The sequence below is a fragment of the Eurytemora carolleeae genome, unplaced genomic scaffold, assembly GCF_000591075.1.
Source record: "Eurytemora carolleeae unplaced genomic scaffold, Eaff_2.0 scaffold826, whole genome shotgun sequence".
In the NCBI taxonomy this organism is placed as follows: domain Eukaryota; kingdom Metazoa; phylum Arthropoda; class Copepoda; order Calanoida; family Temoridae; genus Eurytemora; species Eurytemora carolleeae.
Window position 1 is genome coordinate 10,141 of NW_019396715.1, and position 19,589 is coordinate 29,729.

Consider the following 19,589-nt stretch of genomic DNA (forward strand, 5'->3'; position numbering starts at 1 on the left):
AGTACACATAAACAAACACACAGACAATCAGGAAATGCTAACATAAAGATAAAAATATATCTTTTTTATATATTTACAGTGAGAACCAGAAAACTGTGGAATAGGAGACTACATGAAAACAATACTAAAGTTTATTTGTGTCTCGTGGACTTATAAGTCATCTCAAGTCTAAAAGTCTTCTTCCTTTTCCAAAGTTTTCTGGTTATCACTGTATAATAAACTTTTCTTATATTTTTTTTTATTTTTGCATTGATTTTCTACTGGTGACAATAATGCAGAAATAAGTTAAAAATTTGGAATAATTACTTGGCAAACCATAGCACGCAATCTACTGATCTATCAATATTTATATGATCTATCTATCTATCTATCTATCTATCTATCTATCTATCCATCTATCCATCTATCTATCTATCTATCTATCTATTTATCTATCTATCTATCTAACTATCAATCTATTAAATTAAACAATGTTTCATATATTCACCCTCATTATTTGCTCGTTAGAGGATGGCTAGTCCACAACCTTGATTGGCAAAAAATCGCAACGTCAGTCGGGCTGTGGATCCTGAGTCTATCAATTTCATTTCAGAGAGAAGGGTAGCATGGGACTGGAGTAAATTCTCTATTCCATAACCGTTTCCAGAAGCGTATCTATCTATGAACCACTCAGATTTTCTTAACAGTTTTCAGAAACGTATCTATCCAGGTACAACTCAGATTCTCTTGACTACTAATGTCAACCTAGGGCTTTAATGCCGGGAAACTATTAACGCCAATACTACTGGGTACAATCTCGTTAGCTATTGGTGTCAACTCCGACACTAGCAAGTAATTGATCAATATCTCAAACAGGACACAATCCACACAGTTGTAAACCCGTAAACTATCAACTGGGTGCAATCTCGTTTTCTTCTCTTCCCTTATATCTTATCGTCTCCTCTATATTTTCTCTTTGTTGTTGACATTTAAAAGGTTTTGAGATGAACAATGCAGTACGATCCGTTGTTATGATTTTTCTCTGATTTGTTTACATTTCTAGCTTGTAGACCTAATTGAAACGTACTGCGTTTGTACTCCATAATTAAGCATTAGATCATTTGGCATTTGATATTTTGATATTTTTGCACCGAAATGACCTTTTTCAGTAAAGCATCCCTCAGACTGTAAAACTTATTGAATATGGTAAAAACGTTATTTTAAAAGTAACACGCCCGAATTTAAAAAAGGTACTTAATACTGTTGCAGGCTTGAAATTCAATCAGTAAAAAATTGCGGATTTATTACGTAAAAAAATGCAGGAAATATTTAGAATTCTACACTATCAAGATAGAAAAAAACAAAAATCTCTCCCTCGATATTACACAAAAAAAAGTTCAAAGGGTGAATCTGACCTTCCATTCTACAAATAAATGACACTTTAAATAACGTCCATAGTCCCTTTAAAGAGACTGTTATTGTTCTAAGTGATCCTCCATTTAAAAGATTAGCATGCCCTTTTTAGAACATTTATTTGATCAAAAGTGTTGAAGCTATCGTTGTATGATTAGCTTAAAAAGTGTTTAATTCTGATAATTTTCCCAATATGTTTCAGCAGTAAAATTTCGCAAGTCACTTTTGTAAAAAACCATAAAATAAAAAATAATCCATTTTCTAAGAAAAAGTAAATGAAAGGTCAAGGGGCATTCAGGATATCATGCTGAGTATGCAGGGGGGGGAATGGCAGGGGGAGGGGGGGAATAAAGCGTTAACATTAATTAATATATATTCCCCTGTAGGGTAATCTATCATGCTAGCCTGTAATTTCTGGATAATTGATAGGTTGCACGAATAATGAATAATTAGCATCGTTGTGCATTTTAGTTGAATACATGGATATTTAGAGCTATTACTGTGCATTCCCAGTAGATTTAATATTGTAAAAACTTTTTTTCAACATTTTGTTATATTTTATGGAAAGAGTAGGGTACAGAACTGTAAAAAGGTTGTTCAGGTATTTTAAAGTCTAAAAAAACCTAAAATTAATCCTAAGATTAAATTGAGTCAAACAAAAGAAATATTTGTAAAGGGCTTTCCAGAACATCCTTACACATTAAAATTGTATGATTTTATTTAATTAACTAGATTTTTTAATTGGTTAAAGAGGAGTAGTTGCAAATCCCAATTGGGATGTATTTTTCACAGGGGGGAGCTACAACTAGAATCATGACCCCAAAGAAGTAAACCTTTATACATTTAATATATGACACCCTGGCATGTTTGTTTTCTAGCTCACATCGAATTAATCACCCCAAACTAGCGTTGTTAGGAGACAAAACATGAGATCTTTCTTGTCTAGCTAATGTTCGCCTTTTTACATATCTTTGCTTTCATAATTGCAATAAATTGTAGAAAGCACTTCAACCCCCCCCCTTCATCCCTTCTTCTTTATTCCCCCCCCCCCCTATCCTAAATTGAAAAAGTAACACAAATACTTAGAATGAATTGAAACATTCGACAAACAAATCTTAAATCCTACAAATATTTTTCACAATTGTTTATGTGGGCAAAAAAATGAAAAATTGCAATCAGAAAAAACTTTCTTTGTCTGCATACACAAAACTTTTACTCGTAGCTAATATCTCATCTTTGTTTCTTTCTCTGTTATGCGTGCTGGAATGGAAACTATATATTAATAATGTTTTTGTTCTATTTTATCATATTGTAATAACATTTAAAGGTCCGGTGCTTTTCTTCCTTCTTCGTAAGATTATGATACAGACATTTATTCTGAATTTATATTTATATTAATTTATGTTTTATTTAATGCACTAAACATTTTCAACTTTTCTTAATATTTTCGAAGATTTGCTTTTTTTGAATTTTCAAAATATCAGAAAGCAATAAATGATGAAATCTGAGCCTTAATAATAAAATACCATTAAAAGTACTTTTAAAGTAATGTTAAAGTAATCTACGTTTAAAAAGGTAGATTACTGATTCACAAACTTTAAAACTTTACTGAATGAATAGGATGTCATTTTTATCTTAAGAAATGTTATTTTCAATCAATTTTCTTCTTTGAATGTACTGCCTAAACCTCAAACGAAAATTATTAATTTTTAAGAGGAAAAAATCTGGATTGTTTACAGCACTTGCAACTCTTGAAGTGGAGGTTCAGTCAAAACGACATCCAAAGTGTGCTATATAAGTTATCTAGAAAATGCAAAATCTCCATACCCCCTCTGGGCCGTTGTGTTTATTATCTACAGACCGGAAATCCCCCCTATATTTGCCAGCTCTAATTAAATCTGCCTTGCTGAGAGCTTCACACAAGAAAACTTTTAACTAGGACTAGTGAGAGAGAGAGAGAGAGAAGGACACAAACAGATTTATCTAACTACTAGATGAAGTGCTTGGCGTTACCCGTGGAATTTTTAAAAATCAAATTTTGAAAAAAAAAATTATTTAAAATAATTATAGTTTTCAAAAAGTGAATTTTTTTAACCTATGTTACCTCTCAAAAAATTTCAGCGCCTTCGGTCCAGCCGTTTGCCCAGCTATAGCTGAAATCTATATATATATATATATATATATATATATATATATATAGTATTTTCAACTTTTTCAGTTTAAATATACATTTTAGATGTTTAAATATATATTTCTTCCAATATATATATTTATGAGCAAATATATATAAAATACACTGTAAGCGTAATTTCAAGTGACCCTCTATAAAAACAATCACAATTTTCCCAATAATACATCGGTAACATTAACCATTTAACTGATCATCGAGGCCAGATAACTCTATGTGTTTAACTCTCAAACAGTTTTCGAATTGTTGTTAAAGTCCAACCTGTACAGTGTGCATTTCGAAAATCAAGAATATTCTCTGTCCAAAGTGGGTTCCAAAATTCCAATGTAAATATTGATTTTTAACAATGACAAGCGTGTATGTTAATTAACCGGGAAAAGTCCAACAGTTTTGATCAATCAAAGATTACGAATCGGTCAGATGAACTCTACAAATTGATGGTCATTTAAAATACTAGGCTTTTAGTGCGCTACGCGTCCATCTTCCATTTCAACTTTTAATTGTGGCTTTATCTGTGAGTATCTTCTCTTTGTACAGTATAAAAAAAAACTAAAAAAAGTTTGCGGATTTCATTATATTTTTTTACGCAATTTAAAAATTTTAAAAAACTTTTACACACATTTTTTTAATTTTTATCATTCCCTGGGGTCACGTGAGGTCCACACAAAATTTGTGCCCGATTAGTTCAGCCGTTTATTGTATACGAACACCCTAACAGACGCCCAGACAAGCTAAATTTATATATAGATTGCCAACACTCCCTTTAAACCACTAATCATATTAATATTACTGTCACAGATATCTAACAATTTTGCTGGTAAAAAAAAATAGTTTGTGATATTTGTTCAATAAATTACTTTTCAACTGCCAAAAAAAGTGTTTCAAAACCTCATTTAAATTATTTTTATGCACAAACTTTTGCAAAAGTTAAAAGATTAATTGTTCTGTGAAAGTTAAAGAAATTTGAAAAACAGTCAAAAAAAGCTCATTTATTTAAAATATTTTTATTTATTTATTTATTTTATTTTATTTATTTATTTGACCTGAAAAATAATTCTTCCCTTTCCATAAATCCTTTCTTTCCAATAGGAATCCCCTTTTCCACATGATCCCTTCTCCTCTTCACATTCCTTTTCCCCTCTTTCTTCCCCTGTAATATTATTGGCCTATTCTGTTATGCATATATAACCCTTTTAACCAACCAGAGCTCTGTGTTCTTCATATTAAAATTCAAATCGATCAAAGTAAACCTGGAAAGGGTGGGAAAAGGAAGGAGTAGGGCTCCGAGGAGGGGGAGGGGAATAAAAGGGGGGGGGGGTTGTACTAAACTAGAATACCTAGCATCTTATTCCAAGCATCATAAATAGGCTTGCATCGAAACAGATGTAAAATCTCTTACGAAACATAATTAACATTTCCATGAGACATGTTTTATCAAAAACTAGCTGAAAAGCTCGGCGTTGCCCGTCAAAAAAAAAAAAAAATTAAATATTTTAAAAAAAATTTAAAAGCTTTGTAACTGGAATGGGCTTTTCATGTTTCTCAATGTGAACATTTTAATATTTTCAATCTTGGTTTCTCTATAAACTTGCGGATATCAGCTTACAAAAACGATGGAGTTGAGTGTCAGAATTAATCACTTTTAAAGCTAGAAAACCAATTATATCATTTTCGTAATTGATATTAATTGGGTACCATTGTAAACACCCATTTTAAACCAAGGGTTACTTGAATTTACAAAAACAGTCCATTGAACAGGATATTTATACAGTTTCGATAGTTCTTTATTATCTCCAATATTAAGAATCGTTTCTGCATCATGTTTTCCCCTATTCCTTTATCCCTCTATACAGTCTACCCGTCAATTATTTGATTCCCTCCTACACATTTAATACCCCCACCCTTGCCTTAGTCTAGCTAAGTACCCATAACATAAACTAAAATACGTCTAACTATACATAATAAAGTATATGATTTATTTATATAAATTAAAAGAACTATGTGAATGAACATTATTTGCAAAAACAATCAAAAGCATTTTCAATTTAAAATAAAATGAATCCAAAAATAAAATTTTTAAATAAAGTCCAAATTCTTTTTCGAAAATGATTTGTGTATTTCGGAAAACCCTAGTTGTTGGTATATAAAGTGTGCGCCTTCTACAACACTATCTATATCTATCTATCTATCTATCTATCTATCTATCATCTATTCTGGGATCTTTGAATTCGGAGGCTCTGCGTCCGCCTGCAAAAGTAGAATATGTATGAGATACTGCGTAAACTTAAAAATCCGGATAATGGTAAAAAAATCTGTAAAAAAAATATTTCGTTGATTTTTTAACAGAAATTAATTTTTTCACATTTTTGTAATTGTAAAATTTGCGAATTTTTTATTTTTTGATTTTGTGAAATTTACTCTTTTACATAGAGTTGGTGCCGCCGGGGAGTTAAAATTGAGGGGAGGTTTGTCCAATCAAATTGAAGAAATTCTTGAATATGGCCGCCAACCTGATCAAGCAATATCATTGTCCAACGATCAAAGACTAGGACTAGCCCCCCCAGCTCGGGAAAATCCCCATTTCTTGCCTGAAATTTCGACAGAAGCTTCAATATCGCCAATTTCAATTTTTTAATTCTGAATTTCCAAAATTTTTAATGGACCTTTTTAGTTTGTGTCCACAACTTTTAACACTTTGGCTTTATTTTTATTAATATTATATTTTGGGATATCATTTTGCATAGATTTTATGCAAAAAAAATTTTCTTACACAATTATATAAAAATTTTCATATATTAATCAGAATATTATATTGAAAATTGATTTCATTGATTACAGTTAATTGTAAAGAGGAAAACATGTAACTTGTTAAAAATAAGTACAAGAAAAAAATCAACAAAGTAAATTTCTAAAATCAAAACATTATTTTAATTAAAATTTTGACATATTTAGTATCCCTTTTTTCCGAATGATCTTGCATGCAGACATTTTTAAAATCTAAAATATTGAATAATAATTCATGAATCTTTTAATGAAAAAACTCCCTGGTTAATATCAACAGCGCTTTTTTCCAAATTAATAATTTCCGTGGTTTGACATTTCAACGTTTTAAAGAGTGGTTTCAACCATTTAAAATTGATTTTAGAAAAGTATGATATGTTGCGTGTTACTTTGGCTATATTTTAATATTTTTCAAACGTATTTCGTTTTTATCAAATCAATCCAGTATTGTAAAACATTAGGAAAAAATTTTAAATGCCATTTTTAAATGCTTTTTAAAATCTTATATTCTGATGTATAATCATTTTATTTAGTTTTTCATTTTTGAATTTTAAAAGTTTAATTGGTTTATTTTTTTAAGAAAATGAATTTTTTGAATTGGTTCTAATTGATCAAAAATTTATTCCATAAATTAATCCCTTGGTGTTCTCTTATCCTTACTCTATACATTATGCAGAACTTGTTTTTTCTCTTAGTTTTATAGTATTATTTTATAGATAGATAGATCCTCCTCATATTTCCTATCTATCTATATATTTGTTTAACTATCTATCCAACCATCTATCTGCATAACTACCCGAATATATACTTATGTATCTATGCCTCATTCTTTAATCTATATATTTATCTATTTATCTAACATCCATCTTTTTATCTATCTAACAAAATTACCATCTACATATCAATCTTTAATTATCTATCTATGCACCTCTCCCTTCTTCTATATATCCATCTATCTATCTTTTCATCTATTTAACTATTTGCTTATTTATTTGCTATCTATCTATCTATCTATCTATCTAATTATCTATCTATCTATCTATCTATCTATCTATCTCTATCTATCCATCTTTCTATTTATCTGTATAAAGTTATATAAAGTATATACAAGGGAGAAAACTGGCAAAAACTCTCAGAATAATATTGATATTCCCATACACACACTCTAGACTCCTAGTACAGTTTTTAATCACCCAGTATTTATACCTCANCCTATTCATCCCTTTGAACCCAGTTTTAAAAAAATGTGCATAACGTCAAGATATTCAAAAATTCGGTGCAGATTCTAATTTTTAAAAATCAAAGTTTGAAACAATTAACATTAAACAGATGCCCATAGAAAATAAGTTTTGAAGCCATAACCCGGAAAAATATCTGTACCGGTACTTATTTAAGAACATATTTAGGGATAGACTGTCAAAAGTTCTGAAGATAATTTTCTTTATTAACCTATTTTCCGAGTTCTAGGCAAGATATATTTTTTGCAAAACTGACTTTGCTGGTCGGTAGGTTGAAGTAGGTAGGACCGGTCCGTTTATATGGAGCCTCAGTATGCAAAGGCTGGAATATTCACGGAGGCTGGTGAGGCTGGCATAGTCTGCACCTCCTCCCATCCTCAATCCTTCATACCAGAGGGGGAAGGAGGTTGAGTCGGAGTTAAACGAGGTTCGCGGATTTTTAGTTCGGAGTTTCGCAGATTTTCGGAACGGAAAAAAATATTTCGTGATTTCTGCACTTTTTCACAGTAAATCCTGGACGGACAAGTAAGTTATTTTTTTGGCAATTTTTTTGCATTTTGCAAATTTTGCAACCAAAACTTGCAAATATTAGTGTAAGGTTAGACAGAGTAATATTCTGTATTTTGAAGCAAGATAAGAGTAGATACTTCTAGTATAATAATACAACCTTCTTTGTGTTAATAGCATTAAGCATCTACTTAAGTATTAATATTTAATTTTTCTAGATATTTCTTCATTTACTCTATGAGATATTTATACCCCCCCCGGCCATCTGTGCGACTTTTTCAATAAAAAAAAATATTTAGATGGTAGACACTGTAAATACCATCTATGCACAGAAGTATAAAATATCAATGACGTATATCTATGTAATGGATACATATCAGACGCTTATATCAAAAAATATTGCAAAAATGAAGAATTGTGTTGCCGCTAATGTTGATTTGTGAACAAAATTTTGAAGATTTGATATATAAAAAGAAATGATAATTAATTTACATATTTTTGAATATGTGTAATATAATATTGATGAATATTATACATTCATCAATATTTATTTTCTATATTTTCTTTTATTATTGGATCATTACCATTAATATTCTATTTGTTGCTCTACACTGTTACAAATCATATTTTGATTTTTTCTTGTAAAAACTTTTAATTTTATAAATATTCTTCTTTTTCCTTTTAATTTTTAATTTCGCTATTTTCATTCTGTCTACGGCAATGAATTTTAAGTAAAGCTTTTTTTAATATCAAAGAAATATGCCTCTTTATTCTGTAAGGATCAGTGTTTAATTTTTGCTAATTAATTTCCATGTTGTAATTATCAATATTTACCCTAAGAAATTGAGTCTTTGCCACAAACATAAGTTTTTGTAACCCTATATCCTTGCAACCTGATAATTTAAACGTTTGATATTTCGATTTTTGAATATTTAATCTAACAGGGTTCATAGTTTGAAATATCTAATGTCTACGACATTGGGTTCCAGAGATATAGGGAATTGAAGATCAGAGTTTGTTACAAAGACTCAATTCCTTTATGCACTAACCATATGAGTGTAATTTTCTCTTAATGCAGATTAAATTACTTGCCTCATATATTGAATATTTATATATATACATATATATAATTATATAAATATATATCAATATAATCATATATATCAATATAATGAATATATCGATTTTGTCTCAAACTTGCTGCAGCTTTTTTGTAAGAAACAACTCTGCTCTTCATAAACATTAAACAAATTCATATTAGTAAGAAAAGAGTGTTTAGTTCTTAAAGGGAGTGACCGGCTATGTAAAGTAGTTGAACTGAGTATGCAGTGTTGTGGAAAACTTCTTTCGGATTCATTTGAGACATTTTAAACTTTTTAAAGATTTTTGAATCCTAAGTTTGAGCACAAATTCGACGTTCAAAATTCCTACTTTGGGGGTGGATACGTTTTCAAGGGATGAGTTATAATCAGATCTGGCCTGCAAAACCTAAGTTTGGCAAGCCTAGCTTTAATATACACATAAATACTACTGATGATAAACGCTAGCAAGGGTAACCCAAACTATAAAATATTAAATACTGCCTTGTGATCGAATCCATCTTTGTCTGAAATAAAAGTCTAAAATGTCAACGCTAGAGTTTTTAAACCAGTTTTTCTACAAAGTTATCATATTAAAAAACGGTCAAGGGGTGCATACGAGTTATGACACCTAGACAAACAAACAAACAAACACCCAAACAGAGATTACTTATTTACAAATCAAATAGATTGTTGAGTACAATAGATGGGAACGTAGAATTTGTACACTCTCAGTACAGTTGTATTCAAGTGTCAATTCAGTTTTTGTGTCCGACAAAATTATCAATAATAGTGATAATTGTAAAATAAAGTGCTTTTCTTACAGTAAAATAAGTGAAATTTTATGTTTTTTTAGTTTCTGTTTTTATTTAATCTTAGAAAACATGTCAACTAATGTGAGACAATTTCGTTTTCTTTGTTATATTTGACACTTGTGACGTTGTGTATAATTTGTTCATTTCACTGTTGCCACCTATTGTACTTGATAATCTATTTGTTTACAAATATGTATAGATGCAAAAAAACTTGAGTGTGCCTCACAAAACATTATGATTGTACAACGACATGTTTATTTTTTATCATGCGTTTCTAGAAAAAGAAAAAAAGTTTTAAGAATATTAACAAACACGTATCTTTTTTACAAATAGTTTCTATGTCCGACACATATAGATCTAACCTGTTATTTAAAGTTGCATCAATTTTTAAGAACGGATCGACTTTAAACCATGGCAACATCTGACTTACTTGTTTAGCATTAGTTTTTAAATTAATTGGCAAATTTTTATCGATTTTCGCGTAAGATGTTGCAACCTTTGGATCACTCTAACAAGAGCACTTGTTTAGTTGTGCCAATTGTACCCACTGTACAACTGTATACACTGTACCAACTGTACCCACTGTGCAACTGTACCCACTGTACAACTGTATACACTGTACCAACTGTACCCACTGTGCAACTGTACCCACTGTACTACCTGTACCCACTGTACAACTGTATACACTGTACAATGTACTCTGTACCATGCATTCAAACCATGAATTGTACTTTCATCAAATAAAACTGAAATAATATTGAAATATGACACGCTTCAGTTCATATTTGAGAGTTATCCATATTTTTTGGTCTACAAACTTTTTTCCATTTGTTTCAATACACAATTTATTACATTGCATTCTATTTTTATTGTATTGGTATTGTAAAAAAATGTTTTTTTAGCGAATTCCAAAATAATATTTGCCATTTTTAAATGTTCTTGAAAAACAGTTTTTCCAAATATTTTCCATATTTTTCTTAAATGAATATTGTCAATTTCGATTTCCCTTTATTCAGATTCATAATTATTTTTAAATTACATATTTTTTGGATTTGGGCGTTTTATGCTGTTTATGTGTTTTTTTAAGGAAATGAAATAAAATAGAAAAGAATGAAATATTAAATAATGCTGCCTATTGTTTTTTTGCTAACAGAGTCACTGAAGACAAAGTGTGTCCAAAAAAAACTTTCATAACATTTTGTGTTAATCTATCTAATTTTACGACACCCAACAAACAAAAATAATGGTTACGAAAAGAAAATTTTTGTTTTAGGTTAACTTTGCTGTGACACCCTGTAATGTAATTGTGTGCAAATAATGTTTTCCAATAAAAAGTCTAACTCTACCTAAATTTAATTATAAGGATCTATAGTGAACTACATTAGTAAACTCTTTATACATTAATACGGTAACTGTTAGTTTTACAAACAATGATCGAATTATTTAAGATTTTGAATTGTTATAATGATTTTGGACAATTTGAACCAAAATACTTTGCTGAAGAAATGTCGCTTAAGAAAAATAAGACAAGTTAAAATTTCACAGTTTTCTTAGTATCATTGTAGAACCTGGTCACGGGATGAACAATGTTAAGATTTATGTTTAAAATATTTTGAAAAAAACGCAAATGTCTGCTTGCTTTTGCTATTAAAAGTAAAGTTTGCTCCTTGAAAGAAAGTTTAAATTAATTGTGTGTTATATTCATTTTTTAAGTTCTAGTTACGATTGGGGTTTTCGTTCATGTTTGCTCTAATCAAATTGATAAAATTTACATTACTAGGCTTTTAGGGCGTTTAAATTGTGAACATGTTCTTTTTGTTTACATTTTAAAACGAAGAAGAAAAAAAATGTTGCGGATTTAAAAAAAAAAATCGCGGATTTTCAAGAATTTAAATTTTTTTACAAAATTAAAAACCTTTAAAACACATTTTTTAAAATTTTTATCATTCGTAAACCTTCCCTGTGGTCACATGATGTCCCAAAAAAAGGTGGGTCCGATCGGTTTAGCCGTTTTGACGTTTATTGGATACAAACAAAAAACAGACACCAAAAAAGACAAACAGACAGACAAGCTAAATTTATATATAGATTTACACTGTTTGTGATATGCTGTAGAACTTAATGCTATCATTAACAGACAAAAAATCTCGAAACTTTTAAAAAATGAATATAGTATTTGTTTGAAAACTGATCCTAACATAAAGGTAACAATTAGCGCAATATATAATCTTTTCATCTTATTCCCAGCCAAATTAATTATATCTTATCTATGTAGGGATGCCTTGTTCGTTACTAACGAAAAAAACTAAATTTTTTTTTTTAATCTAACTTCCCAACCCAATTTGTGTATTTTTGGTAACCTCCAAAATTTAGTTTTTAAAAAGAAAATTCAGTTCTAATTTTTTGACGAAACTTTTATTGAAAGAAAGTATTTTTCAAACTACGAATTGAGAAGGACGGGGTTTGTTTACTCTTCTTAAATTCTCTTCTGATTCTTAAACATCCATGAAAAGCCGTCTGCTTATTGGTTATGTGCTCCAGTTGTACACAATGGAACCTATTGTAGAAAATATCGCCTTTAATAAATTACTGCACTGCACTCTCTTAGCTCTGGTTCTGCTTTTTTAATGCTAACAAAGGCAGGGTGGTTCCTGGTTTATCTTACTTGGCTATAAAGATGGATAGATGGATAGAAGGATGGATATACAGTATTGGATAATGGATATCAATACACTGCCCAGTTTACACATGAATATATTGAACAACAACAACTAAACATTTTTTAAATTCTTGTCTCTTAAAAAAGTGCAAATCATGAAAATTTTAGGATTTTAAAGGGACTGTAATCGTAATTTCAAGCGACCCTCCATGCAACGCTTGTAATGTCTGATTCACAACGGTACCAAACCTTTATCCGATAGTGTGAATGATATAGTTGTTTTTCTAAGTTTAAAAGAATTTAATTCTAATTATTTATATACGTAATAGTTTCCTGTGCGCAAGTCAAATTTGAAGAAAAATGACAATTGAAAGAATTCTTGTTTCAAAATTATAAACATTACTATCGAATTCATACTTGATCAGACAAAGCTTTAAAGGGTACCGAGTGAATCGGGCATTGCTATCATTGAATTAAGGATCATATTAAATTACGCTTACAGTCCCTTTAACTATTAGTTATTATGCCTTATTAAATGTGAAATATATTTTATCATTCCCAACTTTTCACATAAGCTTTGCCATCTTTATCTATCTATCAATCTACCTTGATTTTTGGTTCAATTTGCCTCAAATTTTGATTTGGGAACTTGGTAAGACCACAGGATTGTTCTTAGCTTGGTTTAAAAATGCTAAGTTGATTGCACTCAATACAATGAAGATTTTGATTTCAATCTTTATTTCTTCAAACAACATGGATACACACAAACAAAAAAACAAAGAAAAGCTGCCATTTATCAGCTTCTATTTGTTTACTTGTAAACTTGTAAATTGAAAAAAATGGTCAGAAATCAAATATTAGGTAGAAAAGTTGTTTTCATTGTATTGATATATATGCTGACCACTGTATTGATATATATGCTGACCATTGTATTGATATATATGCTGACCACTGTAGGTTAACTTTTATTTTCAGGCATAGCCGAGTTCCAAACCAATGATACATATATAAAAATAGAAATCAGTCTCTTTATTTAAAGTGTATGCCGGCAACAAGACGAGTTTTCCAGGCTCTAATTACTTGTATTAGAAAGCCTTGTCAGTTTTTATTAAATTTTGCCAAAAATAAATAGTCGAATAATTGTAATTCTCGTTCAATCACTGCACAGGGAAACTATGTACAATTCATCAAATCTAATAGTGGATCATTAATCCGCGAAAACCAAACAACCAGCAAAACAAGAAAACATGGCCGACCCAACACAACAACTAGAGACCCCTACTAAACATTAAGATAAAGAATATACACCTCGAGATTTAGGTCACAAACATTTCTTGTGTCGGGGGATAAAAAGGCGTAAAATTAGTCCAAACCCTCAAACCTTGCAACATCTTATTCAGCATGTTTATTTACAATCAATCTGCATATATATATAAATCTAAATACAAATTGATGTGCAAAACACCTTTGAAATATGAAGACAGTACTATCAGAATAAAACTACTATGCGACTATGCCTGTTATAATTCTTTAAATCGGCCTTTTGAAGGAGATCCAAGCTTTGAAGCGGATTCAATCCACTGTCATTAGAATGTCAAAGGACCGAGGAATAATAAATAGAAAGCTAAACAGTGCTAAAGGTATATAAATGTGCACAATGATGAACCGTATTTAAAAGGGGTTTAGGATCAAAAATATGTTTATGTCGGTCCAACAATAAAAAATGCAGCAAAAAAACTTATCAGATCAAAAGTTTAAAAGCACAGTTGTATCAACAGTTTCTTTAAATGTGAAAATAGTATTTTGGTATGCTCTGCAATAGCTATATGTGCGTATTTAAAGGGACTGTTCACTTATTTGGATAATTTCAGGGTAAACTAAACAGCCTATTCGCTCTTGATTGGTAATAGTCTTACTTTTCAAAGACAACTGTGGCCGGAGAAAAAGTCGATTTTTTGTTCAGAGTTCGAGCGTAAATGGGACGGTCCCTCTCTATAGACAATATTTGATTTTTTTTCAGTAGCAGCAGCCCAATAACATTTTAATTTATTATTTTTTAATGTCATTATGTGTTTGTTATTATGTACTATAAAAATATGAAAACTTTTGATATTTGAGTAAGCAAGAAATTTACGTTTTAAAACGTATTATTTTTATTACGTATTAAAACATGTAAAATGTGTATACAAAGACGAAGTCTCTACGACAATCAATTAATCATTACTCGTATTTTGGTTCGTAGATTTTGTAGATTTTGTTACCGTATGTGCACAACTTTTCATTTTTCATGCCGCGTTCAATTCAGTTTTTTACACAGGCAATACACAATTTTGAATGCGATAAAATAGTGTTATTTTAGAAATAGAACGTTATAAAACAAACAAAAAATCAAAAATAATGACATTTACAAAAACGATTAGATACAAGAGTTTAATTTTATATTCGAAATTTATTTTGATTCACAACATATACTGAAAAAAAACACCAATTAGTGTCTATAGAGAGGGACCGTCCCTTTGCGCTCGAATTCTGAACGAAAAATCGGCTTTTTCTCCGGCCACAGTTGTCTTTGAAAAGTAAGACTATTACCAATCAACAGCGAATAGGCTGTTTAGTTTACCCTGAAATTACCCAAATAAGTGAACGGTCCCTTTAAAACTATTTTGGTATGCCCTGCAGAAGCTATACGTGCGTATTTAAAACTATTTAGATATAACCCGCAATAGATATATGTGCGTATTTAAAACTATTTAGGTATGCCCTGCAATAGCTATGTGTGCGTATTTAAACTATTTTGGTATGCCCTGCAATAGCTATGTGTGCGTATTTAAACTATTTTGGTATGCCCGTGTGCGTATTTAAACTATTTTGGTATGCCCTGCAATAGCTATATGTGCGTATTTAAACTATTTTGGTATGCCCTGCAATAGCTATATATGCGTATCTAAAACTATTTTGGTATGCCCTGCAATAGCTATGTGTGCGTATTTAAAACTATTTTATGCAAAAATGATTTCTGAACACTTGTAAATATCAGGAGACTGAAAGACATATGAAATTGAAATGTTCATTGAAAAAATTCCTGCATACGCCCCTGGTTGGAGTGTGTCATAACCAATCCTGCATTCGCCCCTGGCCAAGGATGTAATGCAAGGAAACTTATTTCAGAGGTGTACGCATCTTTTGTACTGCAGTGTACTGTCTGTGGGCGGTAATGTAAACACAAGACGGATGTCGAAGCCTGCCATGGGATCCATCTTTCATATAAATAATCAATAAAATATTCTGGTCATAGGAAAATATTAAGTGAATTATCAAAATTATCAAAATTATCAAAATATAATGCTTTTAACCCCCTCGGATAATAAACGAACAATGATGCATCTATTATTGTTTACAAATTCCGCCCAGAAAGAACTGGTTTTAATATGTACGCAGTGAACGCAACTGCAATTAACTTTCCTTGCATTACATCCTTGCCTCTGGCTATAGTGTGTTATAAAACAATTTAAATCTAAGAAATAGAAATAAATGAGAAACTCGAGAGCCCCATTACCTTTTTTCAAATATGTGTTAATAATAGTAATAAAAGTAAAATCATGAAAATCCTCTAATTTATTAAATTTATTGAAAACATCAACTGTCTTTTCCGGAGAATTTAAAATTTCAATTTTAAGTCAAATGTCATTTTTTTAGTTATACATAAGCTTGTTATGCATAAGTCATGCATAATAACTGCACACCTGTTGTAAATTTTCATTCAGATTTGCATAACTTTGCAGTAATTTCTAGACTGCTGAAGGCAAATAAGAATTTTTGTAAAGTTGTTTTTAACTATTGAAATGTTAAGGTCAGCTCATTTGAAAAATTGTGGTATACACGTTTTTATTAGTAGATTTTTACAGGTGAGACGAGCAGTTTTAAAGTGGAAGACATTGTTCGTTTTAAATCGTGGATATTTAATTTTGATTGAACACCCACTAACAAGTATACATGTGTACACACCATAAAGTACATGGTGCAGCCACCATAAAGTACATGGTGCACCCACCATAAAGTACATAGTGAACACACCTTAAAGTACAAGCAACTTAACTACTTTTAATAATTCTTCAAGAATAAATTTATAATTTTTTAATGTTTTATAACTTACACACTTGACCAGGAAGTTACGATTTAAAGGGTTTATAGCGAAAATCGGAAATATGACTCGTATGAATGATGTAACACAAGAAATTGTATCTACACTGTAGATAGATAGATAGATAGATAGATAGATAGATAGATAGATAGATAGATAGATAGATAGATAGATAGATAGATTAAATGATAGTTAGATAGATAGATAGATAAATAGATAGATAGATAGATAGATAGATAGATAGATAGATAGATAGATAGATAGATAGATAGATAGATAGATAGATAGATAAATAGATAGATAGATAGATAGATAGATAGATAGATAGATAGATAGATAGACAGATAGATAGATAGATAGATAGATAGATAGATTTTCATAAATACAAAATAATGAGGGTTCGACCAATATGATTAAAGTGATTTTGATATTTCTGATTTTAATGTTTTCAGATCTTGTTGTTGATGTTTACAGTGATCTCATGAACATGGCGCAGACCTTGAACTCTAATCCAGGTATTTAACCCCCCCCCCCTTTGTTCTGTTTTTGTTTTCTGTTTTCTGCAAATCTGTAAATCTGAATACTAAATTCTATTGTGTTTTCAATATCCTGTAATGTATGTTCTGTATTCTATATTTTTTGTGTATTCTATATATTGTGTATTCTGTAATAGGGTGTATTCTATTTGCTGCATTATTCTTTACATTCTGTATTCTGTATTCTATTTTCTGTTTCCGTACATTCTATATTTTGTATTCTACATTCTGTGTTCTGCATTCGCTTTTCTGAATTCTAAATTCATTTTTTTCTATCGTTTTTAATTATCTCCAATCAGTCTCCAATTGGAACGGAGAGCCTAGCTGACCCCTCCCCAATGCCGAAAAAGGTTTACCTCCCCCCCCCCAACAAAAAAAAATTACACATTGGCAAAATCCTGTATACGCCCAGCCCTGTATATATTCTATGCAATGTATTGTATACTTTTGTATCTATATCTAGATAATCAAAATAAAGTTTCTTATTTTTCTTGCTGAGTATGAATTATATATTTATCACATATATATATGTATATCTGAGTTTATTATATTATTCCCTGGGGAAGGCCCCGTGAAGGCCTCGGGATGGATTGGGCCCTGGAATAATTTTTTTTACAAACAACAAATTTATTCGCTTTACTGACAAAAATATCACAAGTTCTTGGTTTCGCGAACCTGTCCAGAAAATTCTACAAAAAAAAATATTTTTTTCCAGGGCCCAGATTCCCCGTGGGTGGGGGAATGTGTCTAGGCCCAGTCTAGACTTTGTTGTTACGCATAAGCTGCGTATAGACCATTGCGTAGACCACTCAGTAATATTTATTCGGAACTTGGAAACTTGTTCTTCCTTTGTCTGAAACCAGACCTATAATGTACGTTTTTAATCTCGTGATCAGGTTATTGATCTCCATCTTATGCAGACTTTAGGATAAATTTAATCCCTCTTTTATATCCCGTGGTGGGCATGCCCTGCATGGATAACTATGATGAAGGGATCAAACATTGATAAAAGTGTCCACATTAAATATCTAGATTAGGCATTAAAGATTTAAAGATTAACGATACTCCACACAAATGTTCCGATTTATAGTTAAAGTGTAAGATAAAAAAACTTTCTCTTGAAAAGTCAATAGATAGATAAATTTACAATTTTTAAGTTAATTCTAGAAAATTCACTCGGTCCCGCCGAGTTTCTCAACCAAGTTTGAGGAAAATCGGTCAAGAGGTTTCTATGTTATACTCGGCTACAAACAACCAACCAACAGACATTCAGAGATTAATACCATATGTAGATAGATATAAATATAATAGTTATAGCATGTGGAGAACTAGATATTGATATGGTTTGTGCCTTTGATAATCAAATTATTTTTTCTGAAAAGATATTTATAAAAAAAATCTTATCCTCATTTGGAAACAAATAAGCTTGCTTTTTTCTCTTTTGGGCGTTAAATGATCACTTGAAGGTGTCCAATGTAACAAAGCCGTACAAGGAATTCCACAAAAAATGTTTTCCGAGGGTGAGATAATAACATTATATGTCAACACTTTGTCCCACAACTGTTAGTTCAGTTTATGATGCACACAAAAATTCTCTTTTAGATGAATTAGTTATTCCCCCCCTCCCCATTCCCTTACNTGCTGAAAGAGTCGGAATGAAGTGAGACCTGATGAATATGGCGATAAATTAATTCTATCAGAAACTGATTACGTTTGATTAGAAATAAGATATTCAGATCCGTATTCACACAGTTTTATACGTTAAAGAAAGGGGACTAAGAGGGGGGGGGGTTAAAATGTTTTTTTGTGGTTTAATCAATTATTCTGATTTTTAGTTTTCACGAACAAACAAAATTGATTGCAATTCTACAAAGTCTCAGGAAATATACACGTAATATTAAAATTTAAAAGTATAACATTTATGAATGAAAGAAAAAACTGCCTTTGATTGTGTTAAATTATAAATGAAATATTTTCTTGATATATTCCATATATGTGAACCTATACCCAGCTGACAGAAATTAATAAGCTTTTTATTTCAAAAACTTTAAACTTTTCAAACTTCACACATCGTGACATCACAAGCTCTCACTTGGTATTGATAATCTATATAGCACCTATTTAGAATTGTACCTTACCTTAACGAATAGCTAGGCCACTATTTTTTTTGATTAAAAATATCTTACATACAAAAATCTAAGTTCGCTAGCGAGAAAATAAGCAACAAATATAAATTAAAGATGAATTGAAGCA

At 30.5% G+C, this 19,589-nt stretch overlaps 1 protein-coding gene across 1 annotated transcript in view; it reads left to right on the forward strand.

The window, feature by feature from the left end:
- Positions 1–644: 644 nt before the first annotated feature.
- The window catches only part of LOC111707709 (POU domain, class 2, transcription factor 2), a 34,258-nt gene continuing 15,313 nt past the window's right edge, over positions 645–19,589 (forward strand). The window contains exons 1-2 of the mRNA XM_023480849.1: positions 645–709; positions 17,253–17,315. Coding sequence (XP_023336617.1) covers positions 661–709; positions 17,253–17,315 — 112 coding nt within the window. The 5' untranslated portion in view covers positions 645–660. The remainder of the gene's footprint in view (positions 710–17,252; positions 17,316–19,589) is intronic.